This window comes from Hoplias malabaricus, chromosome 11, assembly GCF_029633855.1.
Source record: "Hoplias malabaricus isolate fHopMal1 chromosome 11, fHopMal1.hap1, whole genome shotgun sequence".
Taxonomy (NCBI): Eukaryota; Metazoa; Chordata; class Actinopteri; order Characiformes; family Erythrinidae; genus Hoplias; species Hoplias malabaricus.
In genome coordinates, this window is record NC_089810.1 from 4,458,128 (window position 1) to 4,483,171 (window position 25,044).

At 41.5% G+C, this 25,044-nt stretch overlaps 1 protein-coding gene across 1 annotated transcript; it reads right to left on the reverse strand.

The window, feature by feature from the left end:
• Nucleotides 1–233: 233 nt before the first annotated feature.
• Nucleotides 234–22,442, reverse strand: calb2a (calbindin 2a). Its single transcript, XM_066685362.1, has 11 exons — nucleotides 22,263–22,442; nucleotides 13,990–14,066; nucleotides 12,631–12,720; nucleotides 11,977–12,057; nucleotides 7,504–7,560; nucleotides 6,563–6,640; nucleotides 5,035–5,090; nucleotides 4,915–4,954; nucleotides 4,181–4,234; nucleotides 988–1,059; nucleotides 234–900 (listed from the first exon to the last, which is right to left on the reverse strand). Exons 1-11 carry the CDS (start codon nucleotides 22,354–22,356, stop codon nucleotides 784–786), a joined length of 816 nt encoding a protein of 271 aa, XP_066541459.1. The 5' UTR covers nucleotides 22,357–22,442; the 3' UTR covers nucleotides 234–783.
• Nucleotides 22,443–25,044: the final 2,602 nt, after the last annotated feature.

A 25,044-nucleotide genomic window follows, 5' to 3' on the forward strand; every position in this document is an offset into this window, starting at 1 on the left:
AGGATGTATTTCTGAGCTTGTGAAGTGTGAGAGGCTACATCCTAAAGGGACGTGAGGAGTATGTAAAGGGGTATGAAGGTGAGCAAGTGTGCATGTAATGAGTGGATTTATCTCCCATCCTGGTATTAGACCTGAAGTCAAGCAAAGTTCAATAAAGCGAATTACAGAACCTCTCGTGTTAACACAAGTCTTTGGAAGGGGACAAAAACCAGTGCTGAATAATGCATCCCGTTCTTCACGTATCTTTTATTAATGCTCTCAATAACATCCTATAACAGTATCAGCCAAAGCAAGAGAACGGCACGACCCCAAACAGAAAAAGCTGGGAGTGGAAGAACTAGGGGAGGAAGGGACTCAAAGAAAGAGGGAGTAGACCCTGATAAAGGAGAGGAAAGCCCAGAGGATGCAAATCAAACCAATGATTTCAATGAATAAATAAATGAGTAAGTAAATAAATAAATAAATAAACAAACAAACAATTACATCAAATGCTTATTCATACCCTTAAAACCATTTTTTTAATCAATACGATTCATTCGACTCATTTTTTTAAATGTATAGTTTAAAAACGCTGCAGAGGGCGAGAGACCGTAGCTGGGGCGGTCTGTATTTAGGACAGTGGGGAAATGGGGAGCGGAGCTTTGTTTTTTTTTGTGCTTTGCAGTGCACATTCATTTAAAACGCATGGAAGAGGTAAGGAGGGGGTGGGGTGCCCGGCACATGCACATGGTTACAGTAGTCAGGCAGCTGAGAGGTGAAATGACACTCAGGGACTTTTTAGATTTACAGCATGGGCTCCCGGCACAGAACGATCTCCAGCTCGGAGCGGTACAGTTTACCCCCGTCTGACAAGGCCATGATACTCTTCTTATAGCCAGTTAGGTCCTTGGTGTCCACCTCCTGAGATGAAGCAGGAAATCATTGTGTAAATCACACTAACCGCTGACAACAGGTCATTGCTTTCACACTGAGGACTCTTCCACTCACCTTTTTGTTCTTCTCATAGAGGTCCCTCAGGAGAGCGTCCAGCTCCTGCTCATCAATGTAGCCATTTCCGTCCTGAAAACACAAGTCATGCTGGGTTACCCATGAACGCTTTATAAAATGTACAGTACACTCAGTCCCTACAGAAACAAGCCGTTCTGAAATCTGAATTTTTGTGATGTCAGAAAAATTAACACATTTAACCTCTATATGTTTAATATGTATTTAATTCAAATGTATGCTTTCAGTTAAAAAATATATGATGTTTCTATTTCTGGACATACAGAGACATACAGAGACATTAATTTCTCCAATCAAATGTGTATTAATCACAACAGGACCCTTATATTTTGTGTACATTTAAAGCCCACTCAAAGACATGACCATTCATGAAAAGGGTTGTTGATGTGTTTTGGAGTGAACCCCTTCATATATAAAGTGTATATATTTGTCTTTTTTCATTTAAAGCCTAAAGAAGCTTAGCGTAACTAATGCTGACTATATACGAGTGATTCAGCAAATAGAGTGCTTTTTGAATGATGCACACTGGACGACAGCCAATCAGAACGGAGGAATTTAGAGCGCATTTAAAAGGGACATCTAGTTTGCACATTATTTTGCGTATCTGGAGCCCACCGACCCACACTGAGAACAAAAGACCACCCAGTCAGTTATTTGTGGGTCATGGGATGGTGCTGTTTTGTTTGATCCTTTTGGCATTTTGACCTAAGCAACATGTCACAGACGTTTCGTTACGACCCCAGGGACCTCCATTAACTTGTGGAAAAGGGGTATAATGTCAATGTACAATAGCAAAGCAAAGCAAAATAAATGAGCTGCCTTTAATGTGGACATATGTTTTCCAACTAATCTGTCAGCAGATTTCCATGAGTTAAAGGGGAGAAAAGGAAACATTAGGGAACAAGATATTGATATCCCCCTTCATTACAGAGTTAGACGTTAATACCAACAAAAACAAACAAACAAAACTCCGGTGCCTTAAACATGAACCAGATGTAACTCTACAACTTTGTCTGCTTTTAATATTTCAGATCTATTAATATGCAATTAGTCTCCGCCTCTGTCTTCACCACACCTCCATCGTTCACCTCCAGCTTGAAGCCCCCACTCTCAGTTGGAAGGATTGCTTCCTTGTGTTTAAGTATGAAACCCTGGCTGTCTGAATTTGTGAATTTAAATTATTTTTGGAAAGCTACAGTTTCAGAGCTGAAATGCTCAGCCATTTTGTTGACTAGAGTATAAACAACACACACACACAGACTAACGTGGGTTTTCAGTGGAGGGTGGTCTTTAAGTAAGAGAGGGTAATGTATAGTTCTATAAGGGAGTGGATATTCCTTACACAGAGAACTGTACCCACTTCAGAAGAATGATTTGCTGTTTGCGGATTCAAGATTGCTTCACTGTTTACCTTTTTGCAGGCCTTGGTGGAGGTCATAACGCTATAAAAATTACACAGAGGAAGCAGTACTTGTTTTTATCGTTGAGCCTCGGAGTCTTTCGGGTGAGGGGTAAGGTCGGCATATTTAGCTGCTCTGCGTGCATTTTAACTTTTTGCATTTTCCCAAGCTCTGCACATTTGGATGGGGAGCTAGGAGCTGTGTTAGCACTCAGTTGACCTCACCTGCCTTCCACTCATGCCATTAACGTTTTTTTTTTTCACCCATGTTTCCACAGTGCTGGCTGCGTTTGCCTCTGATTCAGATGAGGCTGTAAAATGAGGGCTGTGCTGAGGGCAGGGGCTGCAGTAATTCCACATGGAAATGTTTAGCGCTCGACACAACTTATGCTCATGCAGACTGAACTTCATTTATAATTAAGTGCCTGCATCTGTCTCCATAGCTCACCTGCTCACACAATAGGAGATTCTGTTTGACAGCCTGTCATTGCTCAGCACTGTTTTCAATTTAGTTAAACAAGCCTTTGTCGCATTTGCTGAACTGCTGTTGTTTGCTATCATTGAATAGCAATGTTGTGTAGCCATCATGAAAAGTCCAGCTCAGGGATATGTGGGTAGTAAAGGATATGTTTAGAGCAGAAACCCAAGAACGATGTAGAGATATGGGCCCTGTGGTATTGGGAGCTATCAGTGCAATTGTTGCATTTGTTTTGAATATGCAAAGACATGATCAAAGTTCCTTGCACGGGTCACCACTGCAGACCTTCTGCCACACATCAGACACATCAGGTTTTACACCAAATGCTCTTCTGAACCCCTGAATCCTCCCATTACACTAGGAACTGGACCATGCATTGGGAGTGTACAAGTGGGGAAATAAACTGGACTCATCACAGACAGGGACCAGTGGTGAGGAACGAACCCATGACCCCATGGCCCCGGAGCTGTTGTGCCACTGTGTAAAGCTGTTTTTTTTGTATTTGTGAATATTTGTTAATTTTTACCATTTTGAACAAAGTAGGTGTTTAGGAATTACGTCACACTAATTGCATTTTACCATTGCTCTGATGAAACCAGTCAATAATATGCCCTTCCCGATCTGAATTCTGAATGACACCTGCCGAAAACACTACAGCGCTTCTTTTACACAGGGATAGAAAACGCATTATCACAGAGACACCTCCATCTCCACGTTCTGATACAATTAGCTTCTCCTAATGTGGACATAAACCCAACTGCCCATGTTCTACTTCAGCTGCAGATTGAACACTGTAAAGAGAAGAGTAAAGTTTAAGACGTTTTAAGCACTAATATATATATATATATTAGATGTGTAACTTTGGGGTAAATAAAGCTACATTAACAGACACATGAGAAGGAAAAGATTAATGAATTAAGCTTTGCCTAGGTTTTCTGAGGAAAGTCCTAGAGGATGAACCTCTATTTGCTGGGAAAGGTTAGGCTGCCCTCCTAATTTGCATCTGGAATTGTGTCACTCAAAACGCCATTGTGAAACAAACAATGTCATGAGTGTGTGCTGGAGGGCACCAACCTACGAGAGCAGGTGCAGCACTCAGGGTCATTTACCTACTCAGGTGAGTGGAAATGCCACTCGTTTGCATGCACAATGAGATTCTCGGGAGTGAGGGAAATCAGACGTAAAAGAGCAAGAGAGAAGTGAGAGGGTGTGTCTTTGTCTTTCCACTGAGTTAAAGTGGACTGTCGCCTGCGGGAGACTTTCTGTGTGTCATGTTCGTGTTCAGCTGCACACACTACCTTGTCGTAGTATATGAAGATGGCGTTGAACTGCTCAGCAGTCAGTTTGATGCCCTGTAACAAATCACACATGCCTTCATTTACAATTCTGTCCTTGAGAAGTGTGGTTTTATGCAAAATGTCTCTGGTTAAAATGACATGTCTTATTGATTACATAGCTACAAAATTCAAAGCCCTGCAATTTTAATGTAGTTACTCTTCATTTGTGTATTCAACGATCTGGAAATAAAAAATCATCACATGTGGCCTGTAAATCATTCGTTCACCTTCTGTCATTTCAGTCCAGAGCCTACCATTGGGTGCAAGGTGCCCAGTCCATCATAGAGTATCACACACTCACCCAATCACTCACACCCTCACACCTGTGGACAGTTTTAAACAGCCAGTCCACCTGCCAACATTTGTGTTTGGACTGTGGGCAGAACGTTCAGACAGAGCTCCCAGAGAAAACCCACACAGGCACAGGGAGAACACACTCCTCACAGACAGTGACAGAGTCCAGGATCATGGAGGTGACACTACCTGAAGTGCCAACATGCCACCAATTTTACATCCCCCCTGAACAATTTAAACTCAGTAGAAATTGTGCACAAAAAAAGTGGCAGGAAAAATGCATACATAAGTTTGCTCACCGTAGTGGACCTGTCTTTCACTTAAAATCAACACATATATAATTGGACCAACAGTATAGTGCATAAACAGAGGTATAATATAAATCAGAATGATGTTCTCACCTGGAATTTCAATAAGAAATTTTCCTGAACTGGTAGAAGCCTATGAATGAGAACATAAGACAAGCCATTAGGAAATGTACGGGACACAGTGTTAGTGTCTTATTCCTAACAACTGCTCACCTTGCCATCTCAGAGAGACCCAACTTTCCGTCCCCGTTCAGATCAAACATCTTGAGCTGAGAGACAGAGATATTGTTCATTATAAACAGGTGGTAAATATTAACTAATCCCTCACTATCCGTCACTGCTTAATTCTCAAAGTCACCTCGTCTGGACTTCAAGCCAAATTAATCAGAACGTGTCAGAAACATAATGCCTTTGTGTGGCCACAACTCATCACTGTCCCGAGAATCTCAGTTTTTTTGCATTACTAGACACATCACCGCCTATTAAAATTCACAATGGACAGACCAGGAGAAATGCTAAGTCATTCTGTGGATGTTGATGAAACTTCTAAAACCTCAACTCTCTTCACATGGTTATAGAAGCCGTTATGTTCAAGAATGGAACAATCGTCTAATGTCTTAAAAGTGGTTTAGATGCAACTCTACACCTTTGCCTTCATTCAGTTCACACCGATCCATGAATATGCAGTTAATCCCAGCCTCTCTCCACCCACCACTTCATTGCTTTCCTGCAGTTTGAAAACCCCAGCCCACAAGTCGATGAGATTGATTCCTTAGGTTTGTGACATAAGAAATCCTGGCTGTCTGAATCTGAGTTTCTGAGACTGTCTTTAAAGCGGAAATCCCCAGTCATTGTGTTGAATGCTTATTTCCCTCATTCTCATTTCAACACATTTTCTAGTGTATAAACAACACCAAACACATCTGCAAACAAGAGTAAACAAATGATTTTTATGGGTCTTTATGAATGTTTTTGCCTTTCCTTGTACGGCTCCTGTTTTGGAGATACATGTTTGTATTCACTCTGAAAGAGATGAGCACTAATGAGATTTACAAAAAATCAATGCTTATGTGAAATTACCTGATGTTTCTACAATAGTAAATACAGTATAGTAGGCTCCTCTCTGGTTAAACATTGAAACAGTGATAATACGACACTTCACCTAAAGTTTGGAGCGAAGGTAAGTTTAGAACAGTGAACTATATCCAATAGAGTCCAATAGACGTATTCATCATAGTTTATGCTGTTGTTGCTGTGCAGTTTTACCCAACTCTTCCCTTTTCCATAAAAGGCAAAAGACATTGCAATGCCCGGATATCCAGCTGGCTTATTTTTGGTGTAATTCAGGTCGACCCTCTGGCCTTAAGAAGACGACATATGCCAGTACAGCTGGAGTGTGAACACACACCCGTAGGACAGTGCAAACCTTAATCACTGAACCACACCATTATTAGTTCAGTGTTTTAAACAGTTCTGCAAGAATAATAGTAGTTTGTGTATTTATTACTGTAAGAAAAATGAAATATGTGTTGCTGTGCCTGTTTATAGGAGCCAGTTTCTTTTTCTTGAAAAAGCTTATTTGGTTCCTAGACATTAAGAAGCATGAAGTATATGGAGCATTAAATACAGCCTTTTAAACGAGCCACTAAGGTATAGTTCCTATCCGAGCTAAAACAGTGCATGATGGTTCCTAATATTTTATGGTAAAAAGCTCTGGAAATGATGGTGCTGAAGCACTCACAATTGTCTGTGTGTATTCCTGCAGCTTCTGGTCGTCATAGTGTCTGTTAGCCTTTTTCAGAAGGTCTGACAGAAAGCCCTGAAAGAAAGAAAAGATGAAGGTCATAAAATCAACCTTGGTGAGAAAATTAATCCTTGAATGAATTTGGTTTTTTAATATACCAGATTACACACACTTTTCACCCATTCTTTCACCCAACTACAACTACTCATACACTCTCAGTATAGCTGAATAGCTCCCCTTGTGGAGCAGTTCCTAAACATGAGTGTGTGTGAGTGAGTATGTCAGGGAGAGTGTGAGTGAGTTATATAATTTTCCCCTTACAGTGTATACACATCTGCACATTTTCACATCATGCCCACAGTGTAAACTGACCAATGGCCTGTGATTACTGCTGTATTTGTATGTTCTGAGTTGATGCAGAGATTTGAATACTCCCTTCTGTGGGTAGTTTCCAGAAACGTCAGCCATGATTTGAATGCTTTTCCATTGTTTTTCCAGCAAAAGGACAACAGCGTGACATTGATCTAGACATTTTAGCCAAGGGTAAAGTGGTACCATGTCTACATCAGGCTGCTTCCTTCATGTTTACAGGATACACTCCTATTTCCACTGCTTTTAGGTTAGGACAGAACCATGATGAAAACATTGTAGTGCCATCTAGAGGTAGCACCAGTAATGTTCATGTGTCCTAGTCACCAAATATGTTTATTTGTAATACTTTTACATGTACTGAGATTATGTGCAGTGTAACAGCTGCAGTACAAAAGTAAAGTCTTAAAGTAAAATGCTACTAATCCTAATTAATAGACACATACGATCATAATTAGTGTACACCACACCTGATACTTCCCACTCTCAACGATTTATATCAGGAAAAAAAGGACATTCGTTAAAGTGGTCTTTAATATGGCGGTTTGGAATGCAAATGTACAGCTCACCTTCAATTCATTTGCTTCAATATAGCCACTGCGGTCTGTATCATACCTTCGCCAGGCCTGCAATTACAGAAACCAGATTACAAATATGTACTCTATATATATGTAATGTATGTGTATAATATTTTAATAGTCCTAGAGTGAGGCAACATTCAAACATACAAATCCATATCGGCATGAAGACAGTAATTAACAGGGTTTTATTTCTTTATTTATTTTTTCTGTATCTGTGTAAATCATGAGGGTGATTTCATGTTTAATTGCCTGTCATGTAAGACACTAATGATGAATGAATAAAAGCCACACTTTTATACAGTGCTGTCTAGACAAGCACTTTACAGTCTCAGGGACATTAGGGAGTCACCTCGACCTCGAATGTGCAGCATCCACCTGGAAGACACATTCACCACACATCAGCTTTTAGGTAGAGGAGAAGAGAGGGAATGATTAGGCCATTTTTTCCTCAGGCCAAAAGTGATCACAGTGTTAGATTTAGCAGGACATTGGGGTCAGACCCCAAACAAAAAGCCCAGGCATCTTTTTTACGACATCAGAGATTCAGGTGCTCAACTTTACGTCTCACACGAAGGATAGCATCTGTTTGGTAGTGTCCCTGTCCCTGCACTCATTGGCAACCACACAGACCACAGGGATAGCGCCCTCTGTTGGTCCCAATGACACAACCTCAGAATTTAGCGTGTCTACCATCTAAGGACCAGCCAGGCTCAAACCTGTTCATCTGGCTTCAGTGAATCTGCATGTTCTGTAGGTGTTTGGCGGCTGGCAATCACAATTCCTCTTTCAGACCCACTCCTGCCGTGGCGTATAGTTACAGTGACAAGCTCGCAACTCAAACCCAGCAGAGCCTGACCAGCAGAGCTAACTTAAATTGAAGTCTGATTCAAATAGATCTTGTATGAGTTCATTGTATATTGCTTTAACTCTGGTGGGAGACGTTATCTCACATGTAAATTCTATCAATTTCACGTTCCACTGGCAATATCAAAATAATGTTCTATCTGGAGGAAAATGCAATCTGCAGACGAAGACCTCTTTTCCCCACCCTCCTCCTTTCTCCCTCTGCAGTTCATTCAGAAAGTATTATGTGTGTGTGTGTGAGTGCGCGTATGCATGCAAAGGAGTCACAATTATCAAGTTTTCATTGCCGTAATCATCCTGGCTTTTCTCATTATCCGTCTCCGTTTTCTATTCAGCTCAGCTGTGCATTGTGAGAGGACAAGGAGCACAAAATGCAATTTAATTAATGTTTTAATCTAGCAGCTGTCCTGTTTCCAGCAAGGGGTTCTTATCAAAGATAGATGCCCTGTCTTCTCAGGTCTGTGGAGAATTACAGCGGCCCATCCATTATGTATCACTCTGAAAATAGAAGTTTGTACTTCCTCGCTCCATCCCAGCCCTTTTAGAGGCTCGCCTACCGCACGGGGTGATTAAAAAAGTTCCCCTGTCCCCCTTATATCATTCTCTTCCCAGCTTTACATAACCGTCTGGTGGGAAGGTCAACCCTCATCCACCGCCAAACCTGTCCCAATCGTTCTTTACGATCAAAGTCAAAGTCTGAAAAAACATCAGTTTGAGGTTTCTTCATCTCCCTCTACTATTACTGCCATATTTCTTTTATCCGAGGTGGAAGATTAAAGAATGAGGTGATTGCACTATAATCACAGCTTCCAATCGCTTCTTCCGTACACTGTGTCTTGAATACGGATGAGTGGGTTTTTATAAACGCAACATAGTTATCAGAGGAGGCTGTGAATGTCTTGTGTACTTTATGTTTTTGGGGCGGGTGAGTTTTTACTGTTTTGTTCATTTAGGGAGTAGAACACGAGAGGGAGTGTGATGCGCCGCAAGTGGCATGTATCTGTGGCATGGCAACTAGGGCATTTATTTTATATTCTGTAGTGGAATATATTTTAAAAATAAAACACTGGTCATCACATAATAAATTTATGTGAGGATTTTACAGGAAGTGAAAAAGTCACTACTCTGTGATTAAAGATTAAGAAGAAACAAGAATGTTGTTTTTATATTTTAATGATACGGAGCAATGAATTGTACTGAATACAAACTAATGAACCAACAAGATACACAAGCTCTGTCTTGATTTCAGCTTGACTTTAGAGCATTTCTAAACACATACAAGTCATCACAGACCTGAACAAACATGTTGCTGAATGAACAAAAGGACTGATTTCACATGCAGAGCATTCAGTGCTTATTCAGTGCTGTTCATATTGTAGACATTAATTTACATAAAGCCCAGATTGCTCTAAATCATTCAAGTCAAGACTGTTAATCTGAATGGTGGGAAATGCTTTACCTGGAGGAATTCTGCTTTTTAATCAATAAAGCTGTTTAAACAAATGATTACGGCTGCTTAATAATGCAGAAGCTGGATGCGGGTTCAGCGTGTGATAAATCACATCATATTGTGTCAAACGACTCTTTTCTGAGGAACCTGTGAAAAGCATTAACTGCATGTTTCATTAGAAGAGAACATAATGAGTTCCAATAACTGGGTTCAGTGCAGTGTGTGAGGAGCTACACTTTGCTGTACATGTTTTAAAAATTAATTAAATATTTATTTATTTATATATTTTTTTAGCCCCAAGTGTATTTTCTCCCTAATAATTAAGCATCTCAAGTTCAAGTCATCAGTGAGTCTCCCCTGGTCACGCACAATTGTGCTCTACGACTCCTGCCCTCGGATGGATAAAGCATCACTGGGAATGGAACTTGAAATCCCCTAATGATTAAAATAGCACAACTGGTTCTGGTTATTTGTTCCTCAGAGTAAAGTAAATATTGGTTTTGTAAAATGTTTATAGGATGTTTTTGCCAGCCTTGCTTAGTAGCACATTGTATTTATTCATTCATTGTCTGTAACCCTTATCCAGTTCAGGGTCACGATGGGTCCAGAGCCTACCTGGAATCATTGGGCGCAAGGCAGGAATACACCCTGGAGGGGGCGCCAGTCCTTCACAGACACACACACACTCACACACACACCTACGGACACTTTTGAGTCGCCAATCCACCTACCAACGTGTGTTTTTGGACCGTGGGAGGAAACCGGAGCACCCGGAGGAAACCCACGCAGACACAGAGAGAACACACCACACTCCTCACAGACAGTCACCCGGAGGAAACCCATGCAGACACAGGGAGAACACACCAACTCCTCACAGACAGTCACCCGGAGGAAACCCACACAGACACAGAGAGAACACACCACACTCCTCACAGACAGTCACCCGGAGGAAACCCACACAGTCACAGAGAGAACACACCACACTCCTCACAGACAGTCACCCGGAGGAAACCCACGCAGACACAGGGAGAACACACCACACTCCTCACAGACAGTCACCTGGAGCGGAACTCAAACTCACAACCTCCAGGCCCCTGGATCTGTGTGACTGCGACACTACTTGCTGTAATATTAGAAAAATGTTTCCCACCAAGAATATCTATCAGGTTTGCTTGTTTATTTATTTATTTGTTTATTTTAGATGATGCCATATAAAACCACTGGATGGTTCTTTTAAAAAGATCAGCGTTAATGCCCTTCCTGAAGTTCCTAAAATGTAATGCTTCTTGGAAGAACCCTTAAACTGGTAAATGTTTTATACACATTATGTTTTTTACAAACTTAAGTTGAAGTCCGAGGAGCACGCAAACATCTCCAAGGTATCACTCACTCACTCGAGGCCTTTTTATTTTTATTTTTTTTTAATTGTGGTGTCAAAAAATACCTCTAGATCCTCTTTAAACTTGACAAAACACATTGTACTAGACCTGCTGGCTGGTCGTTCTATGATTTGCTTAGGTATGTGATCATGTGCACTTTGATCATGGAAAAAAAAAAACCTTATTACCACAGCATACAGACACTTTTTAAGCGGCACAGCTCATACGCCTCATTAAAAACCATAGCCTTTAAAACCCTGCCGTTCTTCTTTTATTTATAAAGGAGCATACGTGAAACACTCAGTCCCAGATTTGATTCAACTCACACAGCTTTGTCCACAACTCTGTATACAACATTTAAATTAGGACAAACGAGGGCTGTACTGACGTTCTGGTACAACTTGCTGACAACATTAGAGCTGGGAGTAGGAAAAGAGTTGGAGTGAATTGTGGTGTGATGCTAATAGTTGACACTACACAATTAATAATTCAGCTGCATTTGATGTATAATAAAATAGTCCCTAATAAAGTAAAGAAATGTCCCTCTTCCATGATGCACTCGTGTCTCCACAGAAGACATCGACCCAGATTTATACTGCAATATCACAACATCACACGGCATTGTTTACACGCCTAATTATCTTCTGGGTACAACAATTATGGCGTGGTTAATAGAGCCTCAGTGTTGTAGTGCCTATTCAACTGAACTGCCTGCAGACATACAGATAAGAAGAACGGTAAAGCAGTGAATGCGCTCTGATTCCTTACCGCCATGAACTCAGAGCTGGAGCCCACAAACTGTCTGAAACAAAGCAGGAAGTTCTCTTCTGTTGGCAGGATCTGAGCTAGCTGAGAAGACACAGAGAGAGATGGAAACATCAGAGGGCGAGGGCATAAATGGATCGAGAACTTCAACCTTGGCTTATGTTAGAAATCTCCTCATGCACATTTGTTGCTATGTGTTTGAAGGTTGAGGTGGCGATACATAACCTCGTGTTGTTTCAGAGAGTAAAAAACAGTGCGACTGATTCTTGAGGAGCTACCGTCTTAAAGGAACACTAGGTAGTATTTTCGCGTTAAAATTACAGATTTAAATTCATCGCAATACTCCACTGCGCTGTAACAGGGAGAACAGAGCCTCCGTTGCTGCTACTGTGGGCTCAGCACTGCAGAAACGGCACTATGGAACTTCTGGAGGAGAGAAGGAATGCACCTCCTGCCTCAACACCCCCCGCCCCATTTAAGCCTTGATTTTAGGGCAGTGCTGTAAAAGTGAATTACACTCTACAACTGTAGGGGGTGGACAGGAGCGAAAATATAAAAAAAAACTAGTGTTGTTTTAAGGGTCATTTGAAGTTCCATGCTGGCAAACACACACACACACCCCACAAGCACACACACACACACACTGCCATTTCTTACCTCTGACATCTCAATCCTACCATCTCTGTTCTTGTCAAACTTCTGCATGAAATCTTTCATCTTCTCTCTGAAAGATGCATTTGTGGGGTCCTGAAACATACAGAGACTCAAAGTGAGTGTAGAGTTTAAAGTTAGATTACTAACCATTAACAGCCACCGCAGTAATCTGCATTTCTCAGGTGAGAGCACTGCCTTCCTGCTCCTGGTATTAGGGGATATCTTACTATTCACTGATTGATGTTCAGGGAGATATTTTCTCTCTTCCCCGAACTGCTCTGGTGCTCTGTAACTTCCCACTCTCTCAACTACATCGTCTAAAACTCTGATGTTTGCCTGCAATGGAGCAGCAGCTCTCTACACGACGGACCCTCTAAGAACCAGACCCTCTCTACACGACAGAGACGCGGTCAGAACCAGTCCCCCTGTCTCTTACAGTCCCATACTGTTTCTCACAGTCCTTCACTGTTTCTCACTGTCTCTTACAGTCCTTCACTGTCTCTCACTGTCTCCCACCATCTGAACAGCAGTCACTCACTGTTTTCCACTCTCTCTGTCTCGCTCTGTCTTTCAGTCTCCCACTGTCTCCCATTGTCTCTTACTGTGTCTCACAGTCCCTAAAAGTGTTCTTCTCTCTTTCACAGTCCCTCAGTCTCCCACTGTCTCTCACTCTTTCATTGTCTTTCACTCTCCCACTGTCTCCCAGTGTCTCACCATCTCCCACAATGTGAAAAGCAGTGCTTCACTGTCTCTCGCCATCTCCCACTGTCTCTCACCGTCTCCCACAATGTGAAAAGCAGTGCTTCATTGTCTCTCACTGTCTCTCACCGTCTCCCACAATGTGAAAAGCAGATTGCCTCACTGTCTCCCACTGTCTCTTACTCTGTTTTCACTGTCTCTCACCATCTCATACTGTCTCTCGCTGTCTTTCACCGTCTCCCACAGTGTGAAAGGCAGAGTGCCTCACTGTCTCTCACTTTTATCAAATGCAGACTGAAGACTCATCACTTTGTGCTGTGTTTAAAAGGCCACTAAACCTGCATTTATCAAAACATCTTGAATTTTCTTGATACACAGAAGTTTGTTTCCCTTTCACAGGTCCTGAGTGTGGTATGGTGTATGCTTTTGAACTGTTGTTCTGTCTGTCCTGGTGAGAATGCATTTTCTGATTAGACAGCAAAAAGCATCAGTGTGATATCCCTGCATCTTCCTTTGCTTGACATGTGCCAGTCTCCATTGTCCTGGATTTGTTCCCATTAAAAACAATACACTTGTACTAATTAGTCATTGTCATTTTCCTTGTTGGCTAATTTCCTCCGTAGGCCATGAAGACTCAAAGCCTATTTCAGCTTGTTTACTTACCACACCTGCTCCTCTCCGTGCGACCTCCAGCTCTCTGAAGAAGTTCTCAAGCTCCTTGCCCTCGATGTAGCCATTGCCTGTAAAACAGATCCAATTTACATCAGCATTCAAAAGCCAGAAGACACGAAGCCAACACTGGAGATTAAAATGTCTCTCATTACAGTTTTACAAGAAGTGACAGTGACTACATCACTAGCAGCTGACCACAAGCGATGGACATAAAGTAGCTAATTTGGCTAGATGTCTGCCTACCCATAAAGCTAGTTAACTTTCAAGAATGGTTTGCTGGCTGACCACCTAATCAGGGCAACTACCAAGCTTAATTAAAAACTCTCGACGGCTGTTCTCCCAAGCGTGCTTTGAACACTCTCCCTTTTCACTTTGCCTCTAATTGGGGGCCTTGCTGTGGGTGCCTTTTAAGTTCCATTTATTTGAAAAAGACGAAAAGAAGATCTCCAGCTTGATGCTTAAGAGCACTCTATTGAAATTCCAACCCTATTTCTGCTAATGTATGAGATATTACCATCTGTGGACAATTTCCCATGCCAGGAAATTGGTCTTTGTGTGTGTGTGTATGTTTTTTATGTGTGTGTGTGTGTGTGTGTGTTTGTGTGCATGTGTGAGGGGTCGGGGGAATGCAGTATATAAGTATGTATATATATCTATTCTACAACCCCCCCCCCCCACCCCCACTCTGGGTGACTGTCTGTGAGGAGTGTGCTGTGTTCTCTCTGTGTCTGCGTGGGTTTCCTCCGGGTGACTGTCTGTGAGGAGTGTGGTGTGTTCTCATGGGTTTCCTCAGGGTGACTGTCTGTGAGGAGTGTGGTGTGTTCTCCCTGTGTCTGCATGGGTTTCCTCCGGGTGACTGTCTGTGAGGAGTGTGGTGTGTTCTCTCTGTGTCTGCATGGGTTTCCTCCGGGTGACTGTCTGTGAGGAGTGTGGTGTGTTCTCATGGGTTTCCTCAGGGTGACTGTCTGTGAGGAGTGTGGTGTGTTCTCCCTGTGTCTGCGAGGGTTTCCTCCGGGTGACTGTCTGTGAGGAGTGTGGTGTGTTCTCTGTGTCTACGTGGGTTTCCTCCGGGTGACTGTCTGTGAGGAGTGTGGTGTGTTCTCTCTGTGTCTGTGTGGGTTTCCTCCGGGTGACTGTCTGTGAGGAGTGTGGTGTGTTCTCCCTGTGTCTGCATGGGTTTCCTCCAGGTGCTCCAGTTTCCTCACACCGTCCAAAACAACACATGTTGGTACGTGGATTGGTGATTCAAAAGTGCCCGTGTGTGTGAGTGAATGTGTGAGTGTGTGTGTTGCCCTGTGAAAGACTGGTGCCCCCTCCAGGGTGTATTCCTGCCTTGCGCCCAATGATTCTGGGTAGGCTACAGACCCACCACAACCCTGAACTGGATAAGGGTTACAGACAATGAATGAATGAAATTCTAATGTGTACCTTTACATTCTAGTGACTCTGAGTTAATCTGCCCACAGACATCAATGACATTTACAGACGGCTGAGAACCAAGCTCTCGTGGAGAAATCTCTCTCTCTCTTTGGTATTCACAGTCAACATCATGTGTCAGAACCGCACTGCCGAAGCACAGTCCGACACGCTCTCTGTGCAAAACATTCAGAACAGTCGATTAACACTGTGGCAGCCCTGGCCGTTAAGCCCTGCAAATTTCATTATCTCAAAAACAGCACATTGATTACGTGTTGCGCTCGGACACCCCTCAGCCCTATAGAGCTCTTAATCGGTTTATCCTGAGGAATGGTGAGATCACGCACTTTAATTACGTTTTATTCCAAGTCACCCGCGTCGACAGAAAGTGGCTGATTGGTGCTGATCTTTAAGCGTGGGAAACTTTACAATTCATCCTTTGTGTTACATTTAATTTTCAATTAAAACAGCACATTGAAACAGATGCTTTTCTGTGATACAAGGGCACATTATTCCCAACAGGGAATGGTGGCTGGACCCTGACTGCTTTGTTAGTGTGGACAACAAAGACCTCAGCTGATTTCTGCATGTTCGGTTTGTTTTAAATTGCACAGGACAGAAGAAAGGATATGAGCCTTGGTTAGAAAAGATTTTACCAGTTGTTTCCAAACTTTTTCTGCAGTGCCCCTCTTTTGTAGACAACAGAGTAAACATTGAAATTCATACTAAACCACAACTTCTTATCTTACTTTTACAGTATTCTGTGAGTACAGCATGTTGAGCGGACGCAGCCAAAAACACATTTAATGGAGTGACTTGGAGAAACCCTGGATTACGCAACTAGCCGGTCCCAACCCCAGAACTTTCAGTCCCTTCAGTGCCCTCACAGTCCAGCTTTATTTATTCATTCAGCTCTATGGTCTGACGTTAACACCATCTTGGCTCACCAGCTGCAGGTTCGTCCTGGTCAGTCATTCTCTATTAGAGCCGATCTGTTACTGTTGTATTTCTGATTGAAAAATCCATGCCAAGTATTAGTCGCTATTTTTGGTTCTGCAGCTACAGAGACTCAGGTGCTGTGCGTGATCTACATTAAACCCAGTAACATTATCTATATTAAACGCAGATCATATCCTCGTTGTCAGTAATGTATTTATTTGATATGCTTTGGTTCACTGTTTTTAATCACTGCTGTTTCCACAGAAAGCCAAAAAGCTCAAATATGGCACAAAACAATAAATGAGTAGGCATCGGAATGATTTGGGCAGTGCCCAGAGATCCATAAATACATAAGCAATGCGTTTAAGAGGAAATGCTTATATATTATACTTAGTCATTTAATTAAGGACAGATATATTTCGACAGACATTACTGTGGGGTCCACTGTCCCCACTCCCCAGTGGGAATTTAAGGGGGTGGGGCCATGCAAAGTGGCTCCCAGCATGCCCTAAAATCATCCAGGTGAAGGGCGTAAACGTAGTTTGTTGTCTTTGTTTTTGGTGTGGAGTGTCTTTAGTCAGACTTTTAGTGTTGTTTTGTGTAAACAGGATGGTGGTTTAGTGTTGTTTTACTAATCAACTGGCCTTGAACATCCTTACTGAAGTTAACCCTGTGTCTGCCGTTTCTGGGTGCAGTGTGGGCTGGGGCTTTCCTTGATCTGTAGAAGACTGTGGGTGCTTCACAGTCAAAACTTAACACATATCCTACTGGCTCTTGAGTATGTAGTGTATTTAAAAGTGTCAGGGTAAGTATAAGAGAAAGAGAGAGATATGAGAGATGTGAGCTAGGTTAGAGGACATGTTAAAGAAAAAAAACTGCATAATTATGTATATTTGTATTAAGCATGCTGGTGACAGTGGCTTGAAATGATGTACGCTGGCACAGCAACACGGTTAGTACAAACTGGAGTGGTGTGTTAATGTTTTCTGTACTAACCTGCCAAACCCATACTGAAAAGGTTAGTACACAGTATATATATCTTACACTGTTAGTGTGTAGTCCACAGAGGAACTGAACCCTGTGTGATGGCTTGTTCAATACAAGAGCGTTTAGTGTAAATGTGCTAGCTCATTCTCACCTACTTCTGTAATGTTATTACTATATGAATAAACTGGCATTGGTTACAATGAACAGCATTACATTTGAGCTGGTTCAGTAGATTTGACTAAAAATAGAATGAGATATTTGTTCAAGCAAAGAGTTGAAATTCATAAATGATTAGAACATTTGACTATTTTTACCACGTTACTAAAATCTCTCAGAGTAAAATATGAAGTCGAGACTGGACCTCTAAAGCTCTGCCACCTTTTCAACAGGCCAACACCGGACACTGCCCCAAACCAATTAAAATCAAACCTTCATTAGACTCACATCTAACCTTCACTTTAAAACATACCATTTTTGCCATCAAAATATATAGTAATAATACAAAATTATACAATAATTGTAATATATTAATATATGGAAAACTGTCCATATAGGTTTGTGCTTTCTGTTGCAGGTAAATAGTGAGACATGGTAGTTTTGCCTGTCGGTCAAACTGACTGTAGATTGCTATTGTTCACACTGAAATGACACTGATTGGCTAGCTGAGGATAGGGGCTGATATTTGACCATGAGAACAAGAAGTGTTAATGCGTGTGCATGACGGCATGGAAAAATGTATGATTATGAATTTACAGCTGATATACAGCAGAAATAAAACAACTCCAAATCAACTTTCTACAGTTTCTCAGCTCTCAGTGTCGTATAAAGACAGCAGCAAAAGTTCAGACAACTTTTCTCTCTCTTCACCCATCTGTTCTGTCCTGGGGGAGTGATAAAGGAAGTGACCAACATGATTTTGTTCTTGTTTTTCCCCATTTTGAGAAAAAAAAAAGTTACAAAAAACAGACAAATGACATTCAGAACCGAACTGTCCAATCTCTCTCAGGATCTGACTCTGATGCTGTGTCTGAAGTTCCCTACATGACTCACTATACAGTGCACTATTATAGTGAACCTAATTCAGGAGGGTATTTCTATTTTACTAAACATGCAGTGGAGTATGTGTATTCAATATGCATTATTGTACCTGGGTTGCACACTACTTTTTGCAATGCATTGTGGGATTATTTGAGTGCACTGAAAAGTGTCCACTGTGTTTAGGACACTACTATAAAATGGTGGAATCCCAAAACAGTGCACTATATAGTGAATAGGGCACCGTCTCAGACAGAGTGTGCTATATATCATAAAGTGCACATCATTCAAACTCAAATACATACAAAATCCCAACTCATATCATCACTGTCCAATTAAAAAAAAATATGTCCCATAACAGTAACTTCACAGAAGAAGGAAAAAAAACATTCTTTTAATTCAATTGAAGACAGCTGCTGTGTTCAAATGATGTAGTAAACTAAAAATTAACAAAAATGGAGATACATGTTTTTAATTGGACAGTGACAATATACAACATAACGTCTCAGCTAATATACCTCACAACATCCCAACTCAAATATCACACATCTCAACTCAAATATTACACAACATTCCAACTCAAATATCACACAACATTCCAACTCAAATATCACACATCTCAACTCGAATATTACACAACATCCCAACTCAAATATCACACATCTCAACTCAAATATCACACAACATTCCAACTCAAATATTACACAACATTCCAACTCAAATATCACACAACATCTAAACTCAAATATCACACAACATCTCAACTCAAATATCACACAACATCTCAACTCAAATATCACACAACATTCCAACTCAAATATTACACAACATCCCAACTCAAATATTACACAACATCCCAACCCAAATATCACACAACATTCCTAATCACATATCACACATCTCAACTCAAATATTACACAACATCCCAACTCAAATATCACACAACATCTCAACTCAAATATCACACAACATTCCAACTCAAATATTACACAACATCCCAACTCAAATATCACACAACATTCCTAATCACATATCACACATCTCAACTCAAATATCACACAACATCCAAACTCAAATATCACACAACATTCCTAATCACATATCACACATCCCAACTCAAATATTACACAACATTCCAACTCAAATATCACACAACATCTCAACTCAAATATCACACAACATCTCAACTCAAATATCACACAGCATTCCAACTCAAATATCACACAACATTCCAAATCACATATCACACAACATTCCAAATCACATATCACACAACATTCCAACTCACATATCACACAACATTCCAACTCAAATATCACGCAACATTCCAACTCAAATATCACGCAACATTCCAACTCAAATATCACGCAACTTTCCAACTCAAATATTATGCAACATTCCAACTCAAATATTATGCAACATTCCAACTCAAATATTACACAGCATCCAAACTCAAATATTACACAGCATCCAAACTAAAATATTACACAAAATTCAAACTCAAATATCACACAACATCCCAACTCAAACTTATTTACTACACAATATTCAAAGTCATATTCTAATTTAATACTACACAACTCCCCATATACACTCATTTATTATGCAACATGCCAACACATATGAAACACAACATAGCAATTCATACACTGCTCAACATCCCACACCATAAACTATACAACCTACCAAAAGTATACCATAGTATACAACATAACACTGACTCATCTTACACAACATGCCCACTCATACTGCACAACTTCCCAAATCTTACCAATCATAGAGCAGGTGGGCAGGGCTTGTCTGTATACGGGTGTGGACACACCCACCAGGCTGGACAGTCTAGTGTCCTCTGAGTACCAGAGTCACAGTGGCAGAGCTTTAGAGCATTATACTCAACTACGTCTTTCACTCTGAGAGTCTGTAACAATGTCTTCTAATCTGCTAGGTGTTCTTTGCTAGAACAAATATCTGGTTCTGTTTACAGTCTAGTGAACCAGCTCACATGCAGTGGTGTTATTTGTAATCAGTTTAAACCTGTGATAATGTTTCAGAGCCAACGAAAGAGGTGAAGACATCCTAGTGCTTTTAGGCTAAATGCTCGTTTATTGAACAGCACATCACTCTGGGTGCTCCTTAGTTGTGTACTGCAGTAATACTGTAAGAAATATACTATGTACTAATCTTTATAGTATGGGTTTGGCAGATTAGTACTTGAATGAATTAATGAATGAATGAATGAACGAATGAATGGATATCATCATATTACTCCTTTTTGTACTGAAAGGAAGTGATAAAGACTATGACAAGCTCTGTTTGCCAAAACTGCTCTCTGTTTGGTTTCATCCAAATGAATGGAAAGCACAAACAAATGCTCTCTCTCGCTCTCGCTCTCTTTCTTTCTCTCTAACACACACACACACGGTTCTGTATATGCTCATAATACACAGCATCTTAACTCATATACTACACAACATCCCAAGTTATAAAATAAACAGCATCTAAACTCATGTTACAATAGTCCTAACTCATACTACACAACATCCATTATTTAACAAGTCAGACACACACTAATTGTGTTGTGAATGGATGTCATTCATCAGTTTTATAGAAATTATCTGTGCCCTTCATAAATTTTACAGTAAACTCACAAACACTGTGGGCAGCTATGTGCTAAAGTTTAGTGAAACAGACTCTGGACAGGAAGGTTTCTGTCTCAATCCCTCAACTGACTGGAGACAGGGGGTGGAGGACTGAAGGAACTGCACTCTCCTCCTTCAACATCCATGGCTGAGATGCCCTTGAGCAAGGCATTTAACCCACAACTGCTCCCTGAGCACTGGGGTGACTGCCTAGCTCTCCTGTGTTCACTGCCCCTAGAGCACTATATTGTTTGTGTGTGTGTGTGTGTGTGTGTGTGTGTGTGTGTGTGTGTGTGGGCTGTACAATGACAATAAAGCAAATAAACTGCTCTAAACAGCAAATAAAATTTTATAAAAGGCAATAAAACAGTTAAAAGAACTCAGTTGTTTGTAGTTTTATAAACCCCATGTAACCTGTGAATAAACTGATTAAAAATTAATACTACTATGTATACAGTCTTATGGGTTTACTATTAATAGTTTTATAAACCGTGTTATAATCTGTTACAAATGACGTATGTGTGCTCTTATAACCACACGTATATTGATGAAAACATTGAATAAACTGTTATAAACAGCCTACATTTAAAAGCAGTGAATAAACAGTGTTCTACTACAAACTCTTAGAAACAGGAAATTAACTGCAATAAATAATTAGCTGTTAAATTTAATGAATAAACAGTAATAAACTGCTAATAAACCGTATACAATAGTAAACAAAACTGTGAACTAAATAATTAACATCTAAAAGCCATCAAAATAACGTGTTAAAATAGTGAATGTTTACAGTTTGTTTAAGAAACAGCGCATGTTAATTTGATAAAAACAGCGAACAAACTGTAAAAACCATGAAATAAACTGTTACACTGTTATTAACAGCCTGTACACTATTATAAACAGTTACAAACTATAAAAAGAGAGGGTGTACTGTTATGAACAGTTTGTGCAGTGACATAAACGGTGAAGAAGGTGTGTACTGTTATAAAACGAAGTGGCAAAACTGTGTGGAAAACGAATATAAAAGACCAGCTTTCCCGTCTCTCACAACTTCAGCGTTTTAAGAAACAAAACTCATCCCCTTCCCCTAGTTCTGAGATCCAGCTCTGCGCTCTCGGGTCCTAACATCAGCAGCTCTATCATCATCATCCTCATCATCATCATCCTCTCCGTCCCACCACAGCTGGGAAACTTCGCCCCCTCCTTCACTCCATCCCGCTCTCCTCCTCTCCTCCACTCCCTCTGACTCACCGTCGGTGTCGAAGTGTTTCCAGATGTCCAGGAACTGCGAGGCGGTGAGCTCGGCCAGGTGAAGGTACGGAGGCTGCTGCCCTTTGTTAGCCATGCTTTTGTATCTTTTCTTTCTTTCCTCTTCTCTCTTTCTCTCTGTCTTGCTGTGAGCTGGAAATCCCGGGCGAACTTTGTGAGTGCGCGGAGCTCGGTGTGCAGCCCCCCCTTGAGCGGCGCTGGCTTTTTAAAGCGGCGCCCAGGCTGCAGTTCCTCCGTTCGCCTGAGGGGGCGCTACAGCTCTGGCTGTGTGTACCTGCCCCCACTGTGTTTGATCTTCTCTGGAGACTGGAGCACTGCCTCAGCTGCTCATCGCACAAGCTTCACGGTTTACATTTAATGGACAAACTGGCTACGATTTCTCACCCGTCATTCATTCCTTCATCTGCTGTAACCGCTTCATACTGATGAGCCCATTCATGATGTCACAAAAAAACACTGCGTTTAGACATACTACTCCTGGCAAAAATGATGTAATCACCTCATTTAATAAAATGTGCACCCAGTTTTTACATTTGTAGAAAACAAATCCATCACAGATGTGACTTTTTGTTTGGTTTAAAGCAACACTAGGTAGTATTTAAACCTTCAAATTACAGCTACAATATAACTGTGATGCTCCTAGGGTTGCAAGGGGGTGGAACATTTCCAATAAATTTCCAGTAAATTACCAGTAACTTTCCATGGAACTTTAGCTCAGGGACTTTGGAAATATTCCAAAATGTAAACTTTCCATGGGAACTTTGGGAATTTATGGGAATGTATTGGAATTAATAGGAAATTTTGGATCATTTAAAGGAACTATATCATATACTATCATCAATGTACCTTTTTTTGTCAACAGCAGAGGCATAACAATACAAATAATAACTGACATATGTGATGTCATAGTTGGTGCATGTGGCATTTGTTCTGTTGAATAAAATGACAAAGTGTAAAAACACTAAAGCTAATGGTCTTCAAAATGTTAAATGAATAATTAACAAGTATTTATTCTTGGTAGGGCGGCACAGTGGAGTCACACAGCTTCAAGGACCTGGAGGTTGTGGGTTTGAGTCCTGCTCCGGGTGACTGTCTGTGAGGAGTGTGGTGTGTTCTCTCTGTGTCTGCGTGGGTTTCCTCCGGGTGACTGTCTGTGAGGAGTGTGGTGTGTTCTCCCTGTGTCTGCGTGGGTTTCCTCCGGGTGACTGTCTGTGAGGAGTGTGGTGTGTTCTCCCTGTGTCTGCGTGGGTTTCCTCCGGGTGACTGTCTGTGAGGAGTGTGGTGTGTTCTCCCTGTGTCTGCGTGGGTTTCCTCCGGGTGACTGCCTGTGAGGAGTGTGGTGTGTTCTCTCTGTGTCTGTGTGGGTTTCCTCCGGGTGAGTGTCTGTGAGGAGTGTGGTGTGTTCTCTCTGTGTCTGCGTGGGTTTCCTCCGGGTGACTGTCTGTGAGGAGTGTGGTGTGTTCTCTCTGTGTCTGCGTGGGTTTCCTCCGGGTCACTGTGAGGAGTGTGGTGTGTTCTCCCTGTGTCTGCGTGGGTTTCCTCCGGGTGACTGTCTGTGAGGAGTGTGGTGTGTTCTCCCTGTGTCTGCGTGGGTTTCCTCTGGGTGACTGTCTGTGAGGAGTGTGGTGTGTTCTCCCTGTGTCTGCGTGGGTTTCCTCCGGGTGACTGTCTGTGAGGAGTGTGGTGTGTTCTCCCTGTGTCTGCGTGGGTTTCCTCTGGGTGACTGTCTGTGAGGAGTGTGGTGTGTTCTCTCTGTGTCTGCGTGGGTTTCCACATGGGTCCAAAAACACATGTTGGCAGATGGATTGGTGACTCAAATGTGTCCATAAGTGTGAGAGTGTGAGTAAAGCCCCCTGCGGGGTGTATTCCCACCTTGCACCCAATGATTCCAGGTGGACTACGGACCCAGCACGACGCTGAACTGGATAAGCGCGTACAGACCATGAATGAATGGTTATTATTGGAATAATGGAATTATTGGTTACAGAAACCCACTGAAGCAAGAACATATGCTGTACATGTGATGGAGGAATGAACAGTACAGCGGGTGTGGTCTCAATAGCCCTTCAGTGTGTAATGAGCCATGTGCCTGGGATTGAGGAGCAGCTTTGCTATTCAATTGTTGTGGTGTCATATCTAATTATTGTAGCCAAGATTATGCTTCAGTATAATATTTTTACCAACTATAGGTAAGTTTTTCACCTTTAGCTTTGAATATTCGCATCGTATTCCCATTGATTCCAGTTAATTCCCATAATTTCCCATTAATTCCCATGGTAAATGTCCCTACTTTGAAAATTCCTGGAATATTGCCACTGTGCAGTGTTAGTGAGAATAGAGTCTCTGTCTTTGCTACTCCTGGCTCAGCACTGCAGGTATTCCACTATGTAACATGAGTGTACGGGCAGGAAATGATTGAATTATCAACAAATAAACAGCAATTAGTTTTGTAGGTCCTCCTCTGACTTCTTAAGCTGGCCCCAATGTCCTCGAATAGTGGTGAACAGATCAGCTTTAGTTTTACAGGATGGAGCTTTGTGGGGGACCATTCTAAATTTCCCTTCTCTTTGCTGGACTTTCACGGAGCTGATCAGCCTTTCCTGATGTTACGGCTGTAACACTCTCTGCTCTGTGGTGAGATGCATTATCATTCAGAAAAAAATAACTTCATCGCAAACCTATTTTATATCGATAGGATGAGAAAAGTGTCCAGAATTTGAGTGTCCACCTCTGCACTGACCTTTGAGGTAATGACTGCCATCTC